General features: G+C 47.8%; 1 protein-coding gene across 1 annotated transcript in view; it reads right to left on the bottom strand.

The window, feature by feature from the left end:
* Positions 1-16948, bottom strand: part of LOC144785021 (metabotropic glutamate receptor 6-like) — a 250240-nt gene that overhangs the window by 108608 nt on the left and 124684 nt on the right. Inside the window, exons 2-5 of the mRNA XM_078664138.1 lie at positions 8792-9008; positions 8033-8168; positions 6253-6407; positions 2421-2561 (exon numbers count right to left, since the gene is read on the bottom strand). Coding sequence (XP_078520264.1) covers positions 2421-2561; positions 6253-6407; positions 8033-8168; positions 8792-9008 — 649 coding nt within the window. The remainder of the gene's footprint in view (positions 1-2420; positions 2562-6252; positions 6408-8032; positions 8169-8791; positions 9009-16948) is intronic.

Genomic DNA, 16948 nt, shown 5'->3' with positions numbered 1-16948 from the left:
AGCCTTTAAAAGCCTCTTGGGACCCTATCCCCCAGGGCTGTGCCTTTAAAAAAAAGGAGGGGGGTGCGCGGGCCCCTCCCTGAGCCTTTACTGGATCTTGTGATCCCATCCTCCAGGGGGGGCTCACTTGCTGTGACCCAGGGGACACAGTGGTTTCCCTGTCTGCATCAGCGTCTGGCTAGAGCATATTTTACCCACTGAAATGGAGCAAACAAATTCTGCCTCCAGTGGGCAGGAGCTTTAAAAATGCTCTCACTGGCTAGGGGCAGAATTGTGCCCTAAGTCCCTGCCCGTACTGAAGTGGGCAGGGAAACAGAACAACACAATGGCCCTGCCCGGAGGGAGCAGCTAAAATTGCCTCTCCCTCCAGGCTGGAGCAATGCTAGCTCCCTTAGCATGCAGGAAGCAGGCTGGGGCCACAGTGACCCTGGGGCTACCCCCGCAGCCCCCAACCTCAGCATGATGTGTGGCCCAGGTGCAACCACCATTTTAAAATGGAGGTCCCAAAGATGGGGTCCACTGGGCCATATAAAGCTTGGGTAAGGAAGCCAATTGGAGATGTCATTTGGGATGTCATAAATTATGTCATAGTACATGTCACGAATGATGCAATATGTCGGTTTATAAGCATTGTATGGTAGGGGTACAAGTTATTTTTAGTTCTGCTAACTATAACTGGTAAATTTCTGTGTTTTGTTTAGTTCCAAACATACTGTTTTCACTGATATATTTTACTTTAACCTTTATATATATATATATATATATATACCTTCCCTAAGAAAAAGGCAGAGGCCACAGCGGGGAATATCTTGAAGGCTTTTATTGCAATTTTCACGGCACATCGGGCGTATGCATTTCAGCTGTTGTAGCTTCGTCAGCGCCCAGCATGGTGTGTAGGAGAAAGGTTTGTTGCCGCTGATTGAATGAGAGTTCATCTGCTGCCGTATTTGTATATATATATATTTAAAATAATAATAATAAGGAAATTTGTAAAGCGCCTGGTTACGCCATCTCGGCGTGTCCCCGCGCTGGGTGAGAGGACATACAGTGCAGTACTCTGCCGACCAGAATAGAGAACTATGCCGTGAACAGTTACGTTTTTAGTAGTTTCCTAAAGTTAGCTTCCGACCTTTCTAGCCCAAGAGGTGGAGGAAGTTTGTTCCAGTTTTGAGCTGCTAGAAAACGGAACGAGCGACCACTCATTCTCATCTTCTTTATCTTAGGGATAACTAGCTGCCCGGTCCCACAAGATCTGAGGGATCTTCCGGGAACATACCTGGTAACCAGATTCCCCAGATATGCGGGGGCCACATTCTATATATATATATATATATTTATTTATACATGCATATATGCATAGTCCCCACAGCTCCCAACGATGCAGCAGTGGTGCGCGGGCAGGTGTGAGAACTCTAAAATCTTTTTGACACACAAACCATGCTCAATCTTCAAGGAGAAATGCACTCCAAAGTTTAATTTCGGCATTCGGTGCATCAACATAACAAACACTCGAGGGGTTTAAGTGGAACCCACTTTGTTCCGCAAAACGCATCAGGTGTTTGTTAATTCAATATTGGAATGCTGAAATAAAAGTTACACTAAGCAACTTCAAAGTGCGTGTCTCCTTGAAGATTGAGCAAGGTTTGCGGGTTAAAAAAAACACACACACACACACACACACATATATATATATATATATATATATATATATATATATATATATATATTGGCAGGGGCAAGCTGAGGATGGGGGATGGCTGTCAAGTGACAGCAACCATTTCCATATGTAATGGGGTCCTGATGAAGCTGCGTCTCTGTGTTTATTTAAAGTTCACAAGCTTTGCAGTTTAAAACAAGCATTAGCAAGGCCAACATGTCTGCCGTTGGGTCCCAGCCTTTCAGCTCTGTCAATGCTTGTTTTGGTTTGCCATGTGTTTTTTGCAAAGCGTTATAGTTGGGAGAGCTGCTGAGCCCTCACATTTATAAAACAATAAAAAATTTGCTAAAACCAAAAAAAACATGTTCTGTCTCAAAAAGTGCACAGTACCATATATTGGCACTGAAGGGAACTACATTGTGTGTGTATGTGCTCCCTGAGAAAGGGAAGAATGCTGTCACTCATAGTGAAGTCAGCCAATGGCTGTGGTGGGCTGACCCACCGTCCCATGCTGTATACTAAAGTGGGCAGAAGAAAAATATGAGTTACACTACAAAAACAAGCAAAAGAAGACCAGGTCTGGCTTATAGGTGCTAGAAATATATAGAGATATATTTTTTGTAAAATCAAAAGGTTGTGGCAAAGTCTACACCTACAAAATTAACGATGCTGCGAGTCAATGGATTTTACAACTTTGCACACCTCTATTTGCCACAGCAAAAGCACTGATTTCCTAAAGAATTCTAAAATACTTGGGCCTTACCTGTACACTTCCGTACTGACCCGTCCGGTTTGGCCCCGAGCCGGGTGAGCTTGCACTGGAAGTCGTCTTCCCAGAACTCTGCGAAGTAAATGTTCCTGCGGTTGTTCTCCAGGGAGCGGCTCATGAAGTACTGATCGAACCCTGGGGTGGGGAAGGAGAGGGGGGTGAGAATCCTTCTCCTTACATCAGGCACCTTTGAGAATCCATGGGGGGTCTCTGTGTGAGGGATGTGGTACATTCTTACAAATGGAGGCTAGAGTGATGCATTGTGTTCCTACAGTGAAGGCTGGGGTTGAGGTCTCCTGAGATATCTGGTGTCCTATGGGCGGGGACTGGAGGGGTTGTCTTCTCCAAGGGAAGGCTTGCTGTCTCCTAAGGGGTGTGGTCTCCCTCTGCAAGCCAAGCCTGCTGCCGGTGTTGATTGTGGCAGCATACCTCTTGTCCACGTTGCACGTCTAGGGCTTGGGGGAGGGGGTTCATCTGTGACTCACCACCCTGACCCCTGAGACTGCACTTGCTTTGTCTGGATTTTGTTGGATGGTATTGGTGGTGGAGTCCAGCATGGACCTGCCCATGGATAGCACTGAAGCACTTTACAGTATATATGGTGCATGCGTGGTCAGGATACGCAAGGACATTTACACAGCCCAAAGGGAACATATATTCGGAATGTAATGCATGTTTGGGGTTAGGTTAGGAAGGACATCTACTGAGTGGAGGGCAGACCATAACCTCCCCTCGGTGATGGCCTATGTCACTTCTGGAGCAGACCTGAGACCACGTGTTCAGCTGGATGTCCAGTGCACGGCTGCAGGGTGGACATCAGGGTGAGCCCCTCCGCCACCGTCACCGAGAGTGAGTCTCTCGCCTGGGAGCGCAGTTTTATCTTAGACCACGTTCAATGACCCAGGCTAACCTCATCCTTCACCCAGACCTCATCCTCTGCCACACCTTCACCTTTCTTTGACCAGACCCACCTTTCCTCTCTTCTCCCTCACCCCACCCCAGAAAGCCCCCTCACCACCCTCACCTCCCATGATGCAGCCTAACCTCACCCTCCTAACCCTCTCGCCTTCCTCACCTCCCATGTCTAAGCTATCCTCACTCCTTAAACTCCCGCACCACCTCACCTCCCATGCCCAGGATATCCTCACCCTTTGTCTCCACCTTCACATCTCCTATCACAAACCATCCTTTTCTCTCTTCTCCCTCACCTCCCAGGTTATCCTCACCCTTCACCTCCCTCACCTCTCATGATCCAGGTTATCCTCACCCTTCACCTCCCTCACACCTCTCATGATCCAGGTTATCCTTACCCTTCACCTCCCTCACCTCTCATGATCCAGGTTATCCTCACCCTTCACCTCCCTCAGCTCTCATGATCCAGGTTATCCTCACCCTTCACCTCCCTCACACCTCTCATGATCCAGGTTATGCTCACTCTTCACCTCCCTCATCTCTCATGATCCAGGTTATCCTCACCCTTCACCTCCCTCACCGCTCATGATCCAGGTTATCCTCACCCTTCACCTTCCTCACCTCCCAGGATCCAGGTTATCCTCACCCTTCACCCACCTCACCTCCCAGGATCCAGGTTATCCTCACCCTTCACCTCCCTCACCTCCCAGGATCCAGGTTATCCTCACCCTTCAACTCCCTCACCTCTCATGATCCAGGTTATCCTCACCCTTCACCTCCCTCACCTCCCAGGATCCAGGTTATCCTCACCCTTCACCTTCCTCACCTCCCAGGATCCAGGTTATCCTCACCCTTAGCCTCCCTCACCTCTCATGATCCAGGTTATCCTCACCCTTCACCTCCCTCAGCTCTCATGATCCAGGTTATCCTCACCCTTCACCTCCCTCACCTCTCATGATCCAGGTTATCCTCACCCTTAGCCTCCCTCACCTCTCATGATCCAGGTTATCCTCACCCTTCACCTCCCTGACCTCTCATGATCCAGGTTATCCTCACCCTTCACTTCCCTCACACCTCTCATGATCCTGGTTATCCTCACCCTTCACCTCCCTCACCTCTCATGATCCAGGTTATCCTCACCCTTCACCTCCCTCACCTCCCAGGATCCAGGTTATCCTCACCCTTCACCTCCCTCACCTCTCATGATCCAGGTTATCCTCACCCTTCACCTCCCTCACCTCTCATGATCCAGATTATCCTCTCCCTTCACCTCCCTCACCTCCCAGGATCCAGGTTACCCTCACCCTTCACCTCCCTCACCTCCCAGGATCCAGGTTATCCTCACCCTTCACCTCCCTCACCTCTCATGATCCAGGTTATCCTCACCATTCACCTCCCAGGATCCAGGTTATCCTCACCCTTCACCTCCCTCACCTCTCATGATCCAAGTTATCCTCACCATTCACCTCCCTCACACCTCTCATGATCCAGGTTATCCTCACCCTTCACCTCCCTCACACCTCTCATTATCCAGGTTATCCTCGCCCTTCACCCCCCCCACCTCTCATGATCCAGGTTATCCTCACCCTTCACCTCCCTCACACCTCTCATGATCCAGGTTATCCTCACCCTTCACCACCCTCACCTCTCATGATCCAGGTTATCCTCACCCTTCACCTCCCTCACACCTCCCAGGATCCAGGTTATCCTCACCCTTCACCTCCCTCACCTCTCAGGATCCAGGTTATCCTCACCCTTCACCTACCTCACCTCTCATGATCCAGGCTATCCTCACCCTTCACCTCCCTCACACCTCCCAGGATCCAGGTTATCCTCACCTTCACCTCCCTCACCTCCCAGGATCCAGGTTATCCTCACCCTTCGCCTCCCTCACCTCCCAGGATCCAGGTTATCCTCACCCTTCACCTCCCTCACACCTCTCATGATCCAGGTTATCCTCACCCTTCACCACCCTCACCTCTCATGATCCAGGTTATCCTCACCCTTCACCTCCCTCACACCTCCCAGGATCCAGGTTATCCTCACCCTTCACCTCCCTCACCTCCCAGGATCCAGGTTATCCTCACCCTTCACCTACCTCACCTCTCATGATCCAGGCTATCCTCACCCTTCACCTCCCTCACACCTCCCAGGATCCAGGTTATCCTCACCTTCACCTCCCTCACCTCCCAGGATCCAGGTTATCCTCACCCTTCGCCTCCCTCACCTCCCAGGATCCAGGTTATCCTCACCCTTCACCTCCCTCAGCTCCCAGGATCCAGGTTATCCTCACCCTTCGCCTCCCTCACCTCCCAGGATCCAGGTTATCCTCACCCTTCGCCTCCCTCACCTCCCAGGATCCAGGTTATCCTCACCCTTCGCCTCCCTCACCTCCCAGGATCCAGGTTATCCTCACCCCTCACCCAGTCCTCATCACCTTCATCCACACTCGCCCCCTCTCACATCCTTCGAGCCAAACTATTCACCCTCACACCCAGGCTCACCTTCCCTTGCCTCCCAGAGTCAGACAATCCTCAGCCTTCACCAAGGCTCCACCCTCCCTCAGGACTCTCACCTCCCATGACCCAGCTACCCTCACACCTCACCACCTTCACCTTCACCCTCCTAACCCAGGCTATCCAAAGCCTATCAAATAACCTCAAAAGGCTACCCTCACCACCCCACACCTCCCTCCCATGACCCAGGCAACCCTCACAAATCACCACCCCATGCTATCCCCACCCCTGCCCACCCTTCACTTTCTATGACCAAGGCTACCCTCGCCCATCAACTTCTGTCACCACCTTTCAAAACCCAAGCTTTTCTAACCCATCACCACACCCCCACCTTCACCCCTTACCACCCCTCACTTCCCATGACCCAGGCCACTCTCACCCCTCACACCCCAACTCACCATCGATGGACGCCCGCTTGGGCAGGATAGTGACCGACCCCTCCGCCACCTCCTCCAGCCGCAGGATGGGCGAGATCTTGGAGCCCCAGCTGTCCGAGCCCACCCAAAGAAAGTGGCCCGTCATATTGGCTCTCTGGGCCGCTTCCAGGACACGCCTTCACAAAGACAAAGAAAGGGCAAAGATTTAGATCAAAGTCTGTGAGCAACAGAAACTTCTTGTCAGGCCTTGCCCCGAACAGTCATTAGAGAGGCCAATAATAGAATGGGCATTGGGTCTGAACTCCCAGTTTCATGTTCAGTATTTCAAATTGTGCATTTCTTTGTAAATTAAAGCCCTGTATTTCTTTGCATGGATAATCAAAAGAAGCGTTCCCTACTCGCTCCCTGGAGTATGGAAGGGGACAGTATGGAAGGGGACAGCATGGAAGGGGACAGCATGGAAAGGGGCAGCAGAATCCTCGAGTCACTTTCTGGTGGGATGATGTCTCTGTGGCAGTGGGTGTGCTTTCTCAGGGCCTGTCACAATCTTTGGGATACTTTCTAGTGCAATGTGCACTCTGTGTCAAGGGGCATCCAATCTGTGGGGGGTCCCACAATCAAAGGGAGACATCTTAGTGGAATGTTCACTCTGTAGCAAGGGGGGGTCATCTCAGATGGTGCCACAATCCAAGGGCACTTCCTAGTTTGAATGTTTACTCTGTGCTCAGTCATCTTTTCTCTCAGGCAGGAAGCGGGATCAGAACCCATGGGGCACTTCCTGATGGAATGTTCACTTTGAGGATGGACTGAAGCATAAGTGGCACTCCTGGCATTTTCTGCCTTTTGAGCAGGTGGAAAGTGTAGAGGGCTGGAGATTGGGTGGGAAGGCAGAGGGTCAGGGCAGGGTCTGATCTGTCTGGAGGTGGCATTGTCACCAGGGTTAAGTGAGGTCTGATGCCTCTGAGGTCAGGATTAGTGTATTCAGACTTTGCAGACCCAAAAAATCCATCCCGGAGGCACCTGTAATTGGGTTTGGGGGATTCCACCTGGAGTTAATGCTCCCTCACTCATAATCAGCCTTTAAAATGCAGGTCTTTCCAGATGGGCACTAAACATAGTCTTGTAATTTGTGCATGAGATCATATATTGGGGCTGGAGTTTTAATGTTATCTAACCATTTTCCAACATTATTTCATATTTGGGCCTTGAATCAATTGTCAAATCATATTTTACTTGAAGCTTGACAATATTGACATGTAACTGATTTATTTCAGTTATTATTTGTTCGTCTTAGAAAGAATATTTATTCTTTTTCCAATCTTCATAGTGTACAAGCACACAGCTCTATCCATTTGTAAGCTCAGGATCTATTTTCTCCAAACCTTCTTTCCCCCTTCTCCCTGTGATCTTCCACTTATCTCTCTGCACCCCCTCAGGAAATCCATCCAGCCGGGGAAATGGGTGTTGGACATGTGCTCCACACTATCTCTCTGGTGAAAATAAATCCTAATATAAATAGTGAACCTGAATGAGAAGGTGTGGTAAAGAAATAGCAAAAGTTTCCAGATATTGTGAGGGATAAGTGTGGCTAGTGAGAGTGAGTGTGAACTAGGAGGGGTGGACATCTAGAGGACAATTGGGAAAGATTGGGAAGTCAAAGGACTAGATGTGGACCTGGATATTGTGGTGTGGATTGGGAGGGAAATCTTGGCTACGAGTAGGTCAATCCATTAAGAAAACCGGCTGAAACATCTTCGAAGAACTTGACCCAATGCACCCTTAGACTCTTGTCGCCACCTACTTGATATCATCTTCGTTGGCGAATATGATGATCCCTCGAGCATTGGAAGTCTCCAGCAACCGCTTGATCACCTTATCAAATTCACCTGGCCGAGGCTCACGAGGGATCTTGATGGACTGAGCGATGCAGACGCCCCCTGTGAAAAAGATACATTCCAGTCAGCAGAATAGAGACATTGCTTTTGAAAATTGATTCTTTCGCCCCACCCTTAAGCTCGAGGATACACCTAGTTGGAATCAGACCCCCCGCGTCCAACTGCATTGTGTTTGCAACGCTAAATACCACATGGCATTGCATGAAACATCATTTACAATATGTGAAGTATCATGTTTGAGAATTACAAAGGCATGCTGAGAAGCTTCAAAATGCACAGACTGCTTTGAGAAGATGTGTGGGTAAATGTAATAACTGGTTGCATGGATTGGAAAGATGAGGGGGTGGTCTGCTGAGATGGGGGCACAGAATGCAATCATGGGAGTATATGGATTTACATGAAGAGGTATTTCTATAGCTTTCATGGGTGTATAAATTTCCATGATTGGATCATGGAATGCTATGATTGATGGGGTGGCTTGCAATAAAGGGTATAAGGGTCACAATTAGGTGTGTTTGAACTGCAGTGTCAGGAGCATGGATTGCAATGATGAAAGTATGGATTGGAATGATGGATCACGGATCGCCGGCACAGATCTGGATGAGGCGGGTATACAGCACAGACCTGGCGGCAGAGGGAGAGGATGTGGCCTGCTGGTCTCTTACCCGACTCACGAGAGATCTGCACGAAGGCCTCCACCCCACTCTCACCATAGTTGCCCTCAGAGGCGAGCGTGGACACATAGTTCCATCCCAGCGCCTTCACAATGTCCACCATGGCTTGGGCCTGGTAGGAGTCGGGCGGCACCACGCGGGAGAAGAAGTCATAGCGGTTGTTGTCACTTAACTCAGGTGCTGTGGAGGCATAGCTAATCTGCGGTATCTGTGGAAGAGCAGAGACAGAGCAAGTGACCACAAAATTAAGGGAGGGTGAACTTGAAAGTTATTTCAATCTGCCTGACAGAGCTCCAGGGATTGACTAATCAAGAGAGCTTAGCAGTTCACAGAGCATCACATGCTAAACCAAGAGGGGAGGCAAGGAGACCACAGAGCAACAAACACTAAATTAGGAGGAAATGCAGGAGATTACAGAAGAGCACATGCTAAACCAACAGAGAATGCATGGAGAACAAAGCAGATATTACTACTGTATCAGAAGGAAAAGCAAAGATTGGCTAACTTGGAACTGGGAGGTGATTGTCTCAGGGTGAATTTTAAGATAGGTTCATGGCTTCTCATGCGGCCCTAAAAGCAGTGCTTTAGCTTGCAGCCCTCAGGGTTATGCCAAAACACCTAACTCACTAGTCTTGTCCTATTGAGGTTTAAATGTTTAAATCTAAGGTCCTGTAGAAATCAAAGTTACACAATTCATATTGTGGTCTTGTAGATCTCCTCCTGGTAGCCAGAAAAAAATACCTAAATCATCAAATAGTGGCCTTTCAAGAACCAGATATTCGAGGGTGTAGCACCTATCCACCTTGTTAAGAGAACAGATCCTCACTGCCTGGGAGGAGAAAGGAGGCGTCTACTGTCAATGGATCAGGGATAAAAAAAAACATAACTGACAGAGGTCCCTGGGCATCCTAGAGCATTCAAGGGAGTATTCCAACTTAGAGATGACATAGGGTATCAGAGGGATCAGAGTAGAGTGAGAGGAGGTAATGTGTAAAGACGTAAACCAATAAGCCCTTCAAATTTAGCAGGATGACAGTCCCAAGTGAGTGGGAGGATCTATACATGTAAGATGCAGATTATCTGCATTTCTATTTCTGCCAGGATACAAAAAGGATCCCCCTGAAACTATCCTCCACGTGAGGTCATTTGGCTACCAGTACTAAGTAGGATGCATCGGCTTGCTCAAAGTGTTGGCTGGGCCTCAAACTAGAACTGCAAACAAACACAGCCATGGATAGGAGCAAGGATCCAGGAGGTGAGGACCAGACGACAATTGTGCGGTCTCTGAGTTTCCAAGAGTTAGCATGGTCGAGTGGTGCTTTCCAAGGGTTAGCATGGTCGAGCAGTGCTTTCCAATGTTAGCGTGGTTGAGCAGTGCTTTCCAATCGTTAGCATGGCTAAGCAGTGCTTTCCAAGGGTTAGAATGGTTGAGCGGTGCTTTCTAAGGGTTAGCATGGTCCAGCAGTGATTTTCAAGGGTTAGCATGGTTGAGCGGTGCTTTCCAGGGCTTAGCATGGTCGAGCAGTGCTTTCCAAGGATTAGCATGGTTGAGTGGTGCTTTCCAAGGGTTAGCATAGTTGAACAGTGCTTTCCAAGGGTAAGCATGGTAAAGCAGTGCTTTCCAAGGGTTTGCATGGTGGAGCAGTGCTTTCCAAGGATTGGCATAATCGAGCAGTGCTTTCCAAGGGTTAGCATGGTCGATCGGTGCTTTCCTAGGGTTAGCATGGTCGATCGGTGTTTTCCTAGGGTTAGCTTGGTCGGGCAGTGCTTTCCAAGGGTTGACATGGTCGATCGGTGCTTTCCTAGGGTTAGCATGGTTGAACGGTGCTTTCCAAGGGTTAGCATGGTCGGGCAGTGGTTTGCAAGGGTTGGCATGGTCGATCGGTGCTTTCCTAGGGTAAGCATGGTCAAGCGGTGCTTTCCAAGGGTTAGCATGGTCGATCGGTGTTTTTCTAGGGTTAGCATGGTCGGGCAGTGCTTTCCAAGGGTTGGCATGGTCGATCGGTGCTTTCCTAGGGTTAGCATGGTCAAGCGGTGCTTTCCAAGGGTTGGCATGATCGAACAGTACTTTCCAAGGATTCGCATGGTCGGGCAGTGCTTTCCAAAGGTTTGCATGGTTGAGCAGTGCTTTCTAATGGTTAGCTTGGTCGAGGTGCTTTCCAAGGGTTGGCATGGTGAAGCGGTTCTTTCCAAGGGTTAGCATGTTTGAACAGTGCTTTCCATGGGTTGGCATGGTCAAACTGTGCTTTCCAAGGATTCGCATGGTCGGGCAGTGCTTTCCAAGTGTATACATGGTCCAGCAGTGCTTTCCAAGGGTTAGCATGGTCAATCGGTGTTTTCCTAGGGTTAGCATGGCCGGGCAGTGCTTTCTAAGGGTTAGCATGGTTGAGCAGTGCTTTCCAAGGGTTGGCATGGTCAAGCAGTGCTTTCCAAGGGTTGGCATGGTCAAGCAGTGCTTTCCAAGGGTTGGCATGGTCAAGCAGTGCTTTCCAAGGGTTGGCATGGTCGAGCAGTGCTTTTCAAGGGTTAGCATGGCCGAGCAGTGCTTTCCAATGGCTAGCACAGTCAGGCAGGCAGTTCTTTCTAAGGGTATGCATAGTCAAGCAGTGCTTTCCAAGGGTTAGCATGGCCGAGCAGTGCTTTCCAAGGGCTAGCACAGTCAGGCAGTTCTTTCCAATGGTATGCATGCGTGACCAGTGATTTCCAAGGGTTGGCATGGTCGAGCAGTGCTCTCCAGGGGTTGGCATGGTCGAGTGCTGCTTTCCAGGGGTTGGCATGGTCAACCAGTGTTTTCTCAGAGTTAGCGTGGTTCAGCAGTCAAAGCTTACTTTAGGGATTGATAGGAAGTTGGATCTCGGTTACTGTACAAGTCACGGGCATAGCAGGGGTACCATGGGCCCACATGCAAGCAAGAATAATGAGCCCCCATCCAGTGGTTTGAAAGTAGAATATAGCCATAATATAGGTGCACTGGACACCTCAAGCCTGTAAGCCTAGGTACACTGCTCCTGCTGCAGTATTAATAGCTATAATCTTGGTATGAGTAAAACACAATGTAATCATTGTCAATAAAGTTCACTGTTTAGTAAAAATAGGTCTTTTCCCAATAATAGGTCCTGTTGATGAAAACAAACAGTAAATCTGCACCCATAGATTTTTGTGGTGTGGGTGCACTTTTACTACTTTTTACCTATTCACAAATATTCACAGTGGGACTACTGCAAAGCTGAGCTGAAAGAAGACTCCTAAAACCTCTGTGTGGATTTCTCCAGAGTAAAAAAACACTCTCCACGAGGGGGAAGAAGGATTCACTTTGCAAACATACATTGTTTTCTTCAGCAAAGAAAAAACAATTGCCATGAAGAATGACAGTTTTGGACTCACTTTTCAGGCAGCCTGGCTGTGCCAGATGGGCCAGCTTAAAGGGCAAAAAGTTGGCAGCTTTTTCGGGCCTGTTTTGGGTCCAAAAAAAGGCCCAAAAACTGGCCAATTTAAGCTGGCCCATCTGGCTGTGCGAGACTGTCCGAAAGGCCAGTTCAGCACTGAAGAAAGCGCTTGCCATATGCCCTCACCACATCTGGGGATGCTTAGTCAGCTTCACATCTGCTGGCTTCTGTTACCCTTTATCCTAATTCCCTCTCTACCTCAGTCTGAAGCAAGATGTTTCAGTGGCCCGAGCAAATGCTGCACAAATCGTTCCATACGTAACCAACCCAACACCCGAAGGCGAGGTTGAGCTTCCAACCTCACATGCAATGGTTGTGCTAGTTTGGGATGTATGATGATACCACGCGTACCATCACAACGCGGTATTTTACATCGTGGTTTTGACAACGCAAGTCGTTACATCGACTTGCGTTGGAGGGCGCTGGACTTCGGAATAGTGTGAATTACTATTCCAACTCCAGTCTACGTACAGTAGGGAAGATGTTGGAATAGTAATTCACACTATTCCTTAGTCTAGAGCGTCCGCCAGTGCAAGTCGACCTAATGACTTGCGTTGTTAAAACCACGATGTAACCATTACGCGTTGTAATGGTTGCGTGGTAAAGGATGTTTCCCGCTAGTTTGGCACCTGGAAATTCTAGTCCAGTGCTCTTTAACACCTTGAGTGCTCATGACGAGGTCAGCTCGTCATAAGCCACGGCGCTCTGGTGCTCATGACGAGCTGAGCTCGTCATGACCGTGCCCGTTAAATGGAACGCTCGCACGCGGGCTAATTCCCCTGCTGTGGTGAGCGCTCCATTGGAACGGGCGTGGTCATGACGAGCTCAGCTCGTCATGAGCACCAGAGCGCCCTTGCTCATGACGAGCTGACCTCGTCATGAGCACCGGGGCGCTGTGCACGACCCCCGCCCCCCAGCACAGCGGGGGAAACAGCCCCGCACAGAAGGGGTTAAACTTTTTATTGCTGCGCCTGCCACCCCCTAACCCCCCCCCCTCCATCCGCCCAGTGTGGAAAAAATGTAATCGTACCCCCCTCAGAATCATGATTATTCTATTAAATTGGCAATGTGTAAATATGTATAGACTTATTTCAACATTGCAGTTACGTTCTGTTACCGTGCAAATACATGATTGCCAAACATACTATTCTGGTCAAGCAGGTCTTACTAACAGTTAAAGTATCCACTGTGTGATTATTAGAAATGGGGGGGGGAGAGAGTTTGAAGAATACTTGCAATCCCTTCCCTTTTGACACCTTCTCCCAGCCAGGATATAAATGACAAAAGTTGTTAGTGATGGCCCATAACAGAGTGGCTTACTGCCGCTCATTTTTTTCTGCTTATAACAAAGTACTGTTATCATCATAATGCTTCTTTTGAGCCAGAGCCTGGTGCCCCCCCTGGGATCACTTGAGGCCCCACTAGGGGGGGTGGGATCCCCCAGGTTGAAGACCCCTGCTCTCAGTGGTTATTTTATGAAAACATAAGTGCCGGGGCTCTCGTCAGGAGGCAGCTCCGGCCAGCCCATTTCTCCTGTTAGCGCTGCCAAACACAGAGCCAACAAACCCTACAAGTGGGAAGGGGTATGGCATAATGGCCAGAGATGTCGACCTCGGAGCTGGGTACCAGGTTCCAGCCTCAGCGTCGGCTCACCTTCTGGGCGAATCACTTAATCTCCCTGTGCCTTCCAAAAATGAATTGGTCCTTAACTGGTGATCAAGCGCCGGTGTTATTGAATAACTGCCGGTGCTGGACACCGGAAGCCACTGGCTCAAATTAAGCACTGCCTGCTCTAGTCTGTTAATGTTGAATCACTTGGAGTCGGTGGCCACTCAAAGAGGGGAAGCGAACCAAAGACTATTCAGAGAGTCCTGAGCTAGGGATGGGCTCACACCAACAAGGGGCTTCCCAGGAGTACCAAATTCAAGGTCCCAGCATCTATTTAACTACTCACTGCAGCTGAAATATTCAGCCTGGGCACTGACAAGTCACGTGGCAACTGTGGTGCAGTAGTCAACCAGCCCCTGCGTGGCTAGTGCGGCTGCGGACCCTTGGGATTCATGAGCAAGTTCTATTTCTTCAGTGGTCCTACAGGTCAGAGTCGGCTAGTCTTTCTGCTTCTAATCCATTTCAAAGTACTGTCTTGTATTTCCTGGACAGCGGCAGAGGTTAACACCTTGCGTGCTCATGACGAGCTCAGCTCGTCATGAGGCACGGTGGCGCTGAGCTCGTCATGACCGCCACGGCGCTCACACGCAGGGATAATTCCCCTACTGTGCTGAACGTTCTATTGAAACGGGCGTGGTCATGACGAGCTCAGCTCGTCATGAGCACCGCGCCACCGTGCTGTGTGACGAGCCGAGCTCGTCATGAGCACCGCGGCGCCGCGCGCGGCCCCCCTCCCCCCCGTCCCCCGCGGCGAAGGGGTTAACTTGTCCCACACTCAGAAGGGAGTTGTAAGTTTCACTTCCTTGTCCTACTGCTGGAGAGTATCGCAACCACAACAAGATGATGGACGGAGTGCTGAAACTTTTCAAACACTCAGCCCCAGTCGCCCGAGATACACCTTAGTGCAGCTGAAACTACGCCTTTATGAAACATGTTAACTGCGTAAACGTATGAACATAGTGACTGTAAAACACAAATATTAGTAACACCTGTGTCACTGATATATACAGTTGGATAATATATGTACAGATTATCTGCTGAGATTAAATGTGCCCATCCACTCTGTAGTTGTTCTCAAACTGAAAACGTAAGTAAAAATCTTTTTTTTAAACCCCCCCCCCCCCTGTCAAGAGATCTGGGTTTCATTTATGATTCTTGTCCCCACCAAGCCACCCCAATTTGGAACCAGCCATATGCAAATCAGTCTGACCCTGTGCCTCATGGGAACAGTCCAGACCGTACTGCCAAGCCAGGTCCTCCCTGGACTGGAAACAAGCTTCCGAGGACCGGTTCGGGGTTTCACCCCTCATCAGCCAGGATAGCTTGAATCAAATGGCACGAGACCCTGGGCTAATGAGATGTCCGACCTTAAGACAGAACTCTAACAGACCTGTGCATGGCCCATCTTTCAGGGCATTTCAGCTCCAGAGGCCAGCTGGACCCTAAGAGAAGCACCCCATGGGCTGTAGGATGTGTACTGAAAGACACGATGAAGACATCCAGAGTGGGAAAGCTCAAGTTGTCAGCCATGTCAGGGCACATCACAAAGGAAGCTTGCATAGATGAACACAGAGACTTTTTAGGGGAGGCATAGGTCATATACACTGAGCAGAGATGAGCTATCACAGGGAAGACCCAAGCATAGAAATATTCCAAGCTTTAGCTAGGCCTCTGGGTGGATGCCAGTCTGGGACAGTCCACAGGAGCTGATTCAAAGGACGGCAAGTCTGAACATCTTAATATTGACTCACAGAAGCACAAACTTGTACTGCATGCAATGAGTTCTGAACGAGAATGGTGTTCAGCCTTAATTTCATTGTAAAATAGTTTTGGTATACTGATATCATTTAAAAATATCGTGACAGTAATATCATGGACACTAATACTAGAGCCAAGAATATCTTTGTTTCGCTTTATTAAAAATCTTGAAGTATTTAATATTGTTTTATGCAATATCATTGTTTATAACATCTGATTTTTTGTAATGTTTTATTAGTTTTAGCGAAATAAGTTAGTATTTTAATGTTATTTATTAGTAACAATTTTAGATAAAGATTTATATTGGGGGTTTGGTTACATATGTAAAGAATTATATTTTATCTAAAAAAAATATATATTTATTGGTGGTTTGCAGGATCTGTATGGGGAATCGGGTGAGAAGTATATTATTTTATAATTTGTTCATTATTATATATCATTAAAATGGTATAAAATATTTGTATGTATTTCATAAATATTTGTACAAATAATATTTAGATTTTTTGATGGGTTGATGGCTTTGTTGGGAAGTAGGATAGGAAATATTTTAAATATACATACTGTTAATGTTTTAAATTAATTATTTCTAATTCATGAGTTAGTTTATTAATTATGCAACTTATTTAAATAACTATTTACGACAAATGTAAGAGTTGTTATTTATGAAATTATTCTGTGCATTTGTAATTTATTATTTATAATTATATTTTGTTTGTGATTATTATGTTTCATAATATATAATAACTATTTTTACAGTTTTTGTTGTGGTGGGCTGTCTGGTTTGTAGGGAAATGGAGTGGAAGTTTAAAACAAATATATTTTATTAATTTTACATTGTATTTATTACTTATTGATTGGTAGAATCATTTCAGAAACTCTCAAATTGGGGGGCTTATTTATATTTTTGGAGGCCATGGTATCCCATCACATATATGACGGGTACCCTGTCTGCCAAACTCTCTATCTGCTCACCTCGTTTAGAGACAAGTGGACTGCAAGCTTAATGTCAGTACAACCCCCATTGGCTCCATTGATAGAAAGATTGTGTGTGTCACTGTAGTTAAAATGTGCACAACCTGCTTTTAACAATGTACATCAAACTCTGGAAAAACACAGTTCAAATTTCTGACTGTGATTTGGGCAAATTCATTGCATATATTTGATAAGATGTAAAGGTTATGAAGGTGTCCCAAGAAAAAGAGGTTTCCCATTTAAAATGGAGAGTCTTGTAAGCAAGTGTAGCCAGGGTTAAGTAACATATGGCTGAAATAGACTA

Source organism: Lissotriton helveticus, chromosome 10 (assembly GCF_964261635.1).
Source record: "Lissotriton helveticus chromosome 10, aLisHel1.1, whole genome shotgun sequence".
NCBI classification, from domain to species: domain Eukaryota; kingdom Metazoa; phylum Chordata; class Amphibia; order Caudata; family Salamandridae; genus Lissotriton; species Lissotriton helveticus.
The sequence above is the reverse complement of the archived record's forward strand: the minus strand, read 5'-3'. Positions and strand labels throughout refer to the sequence as shown.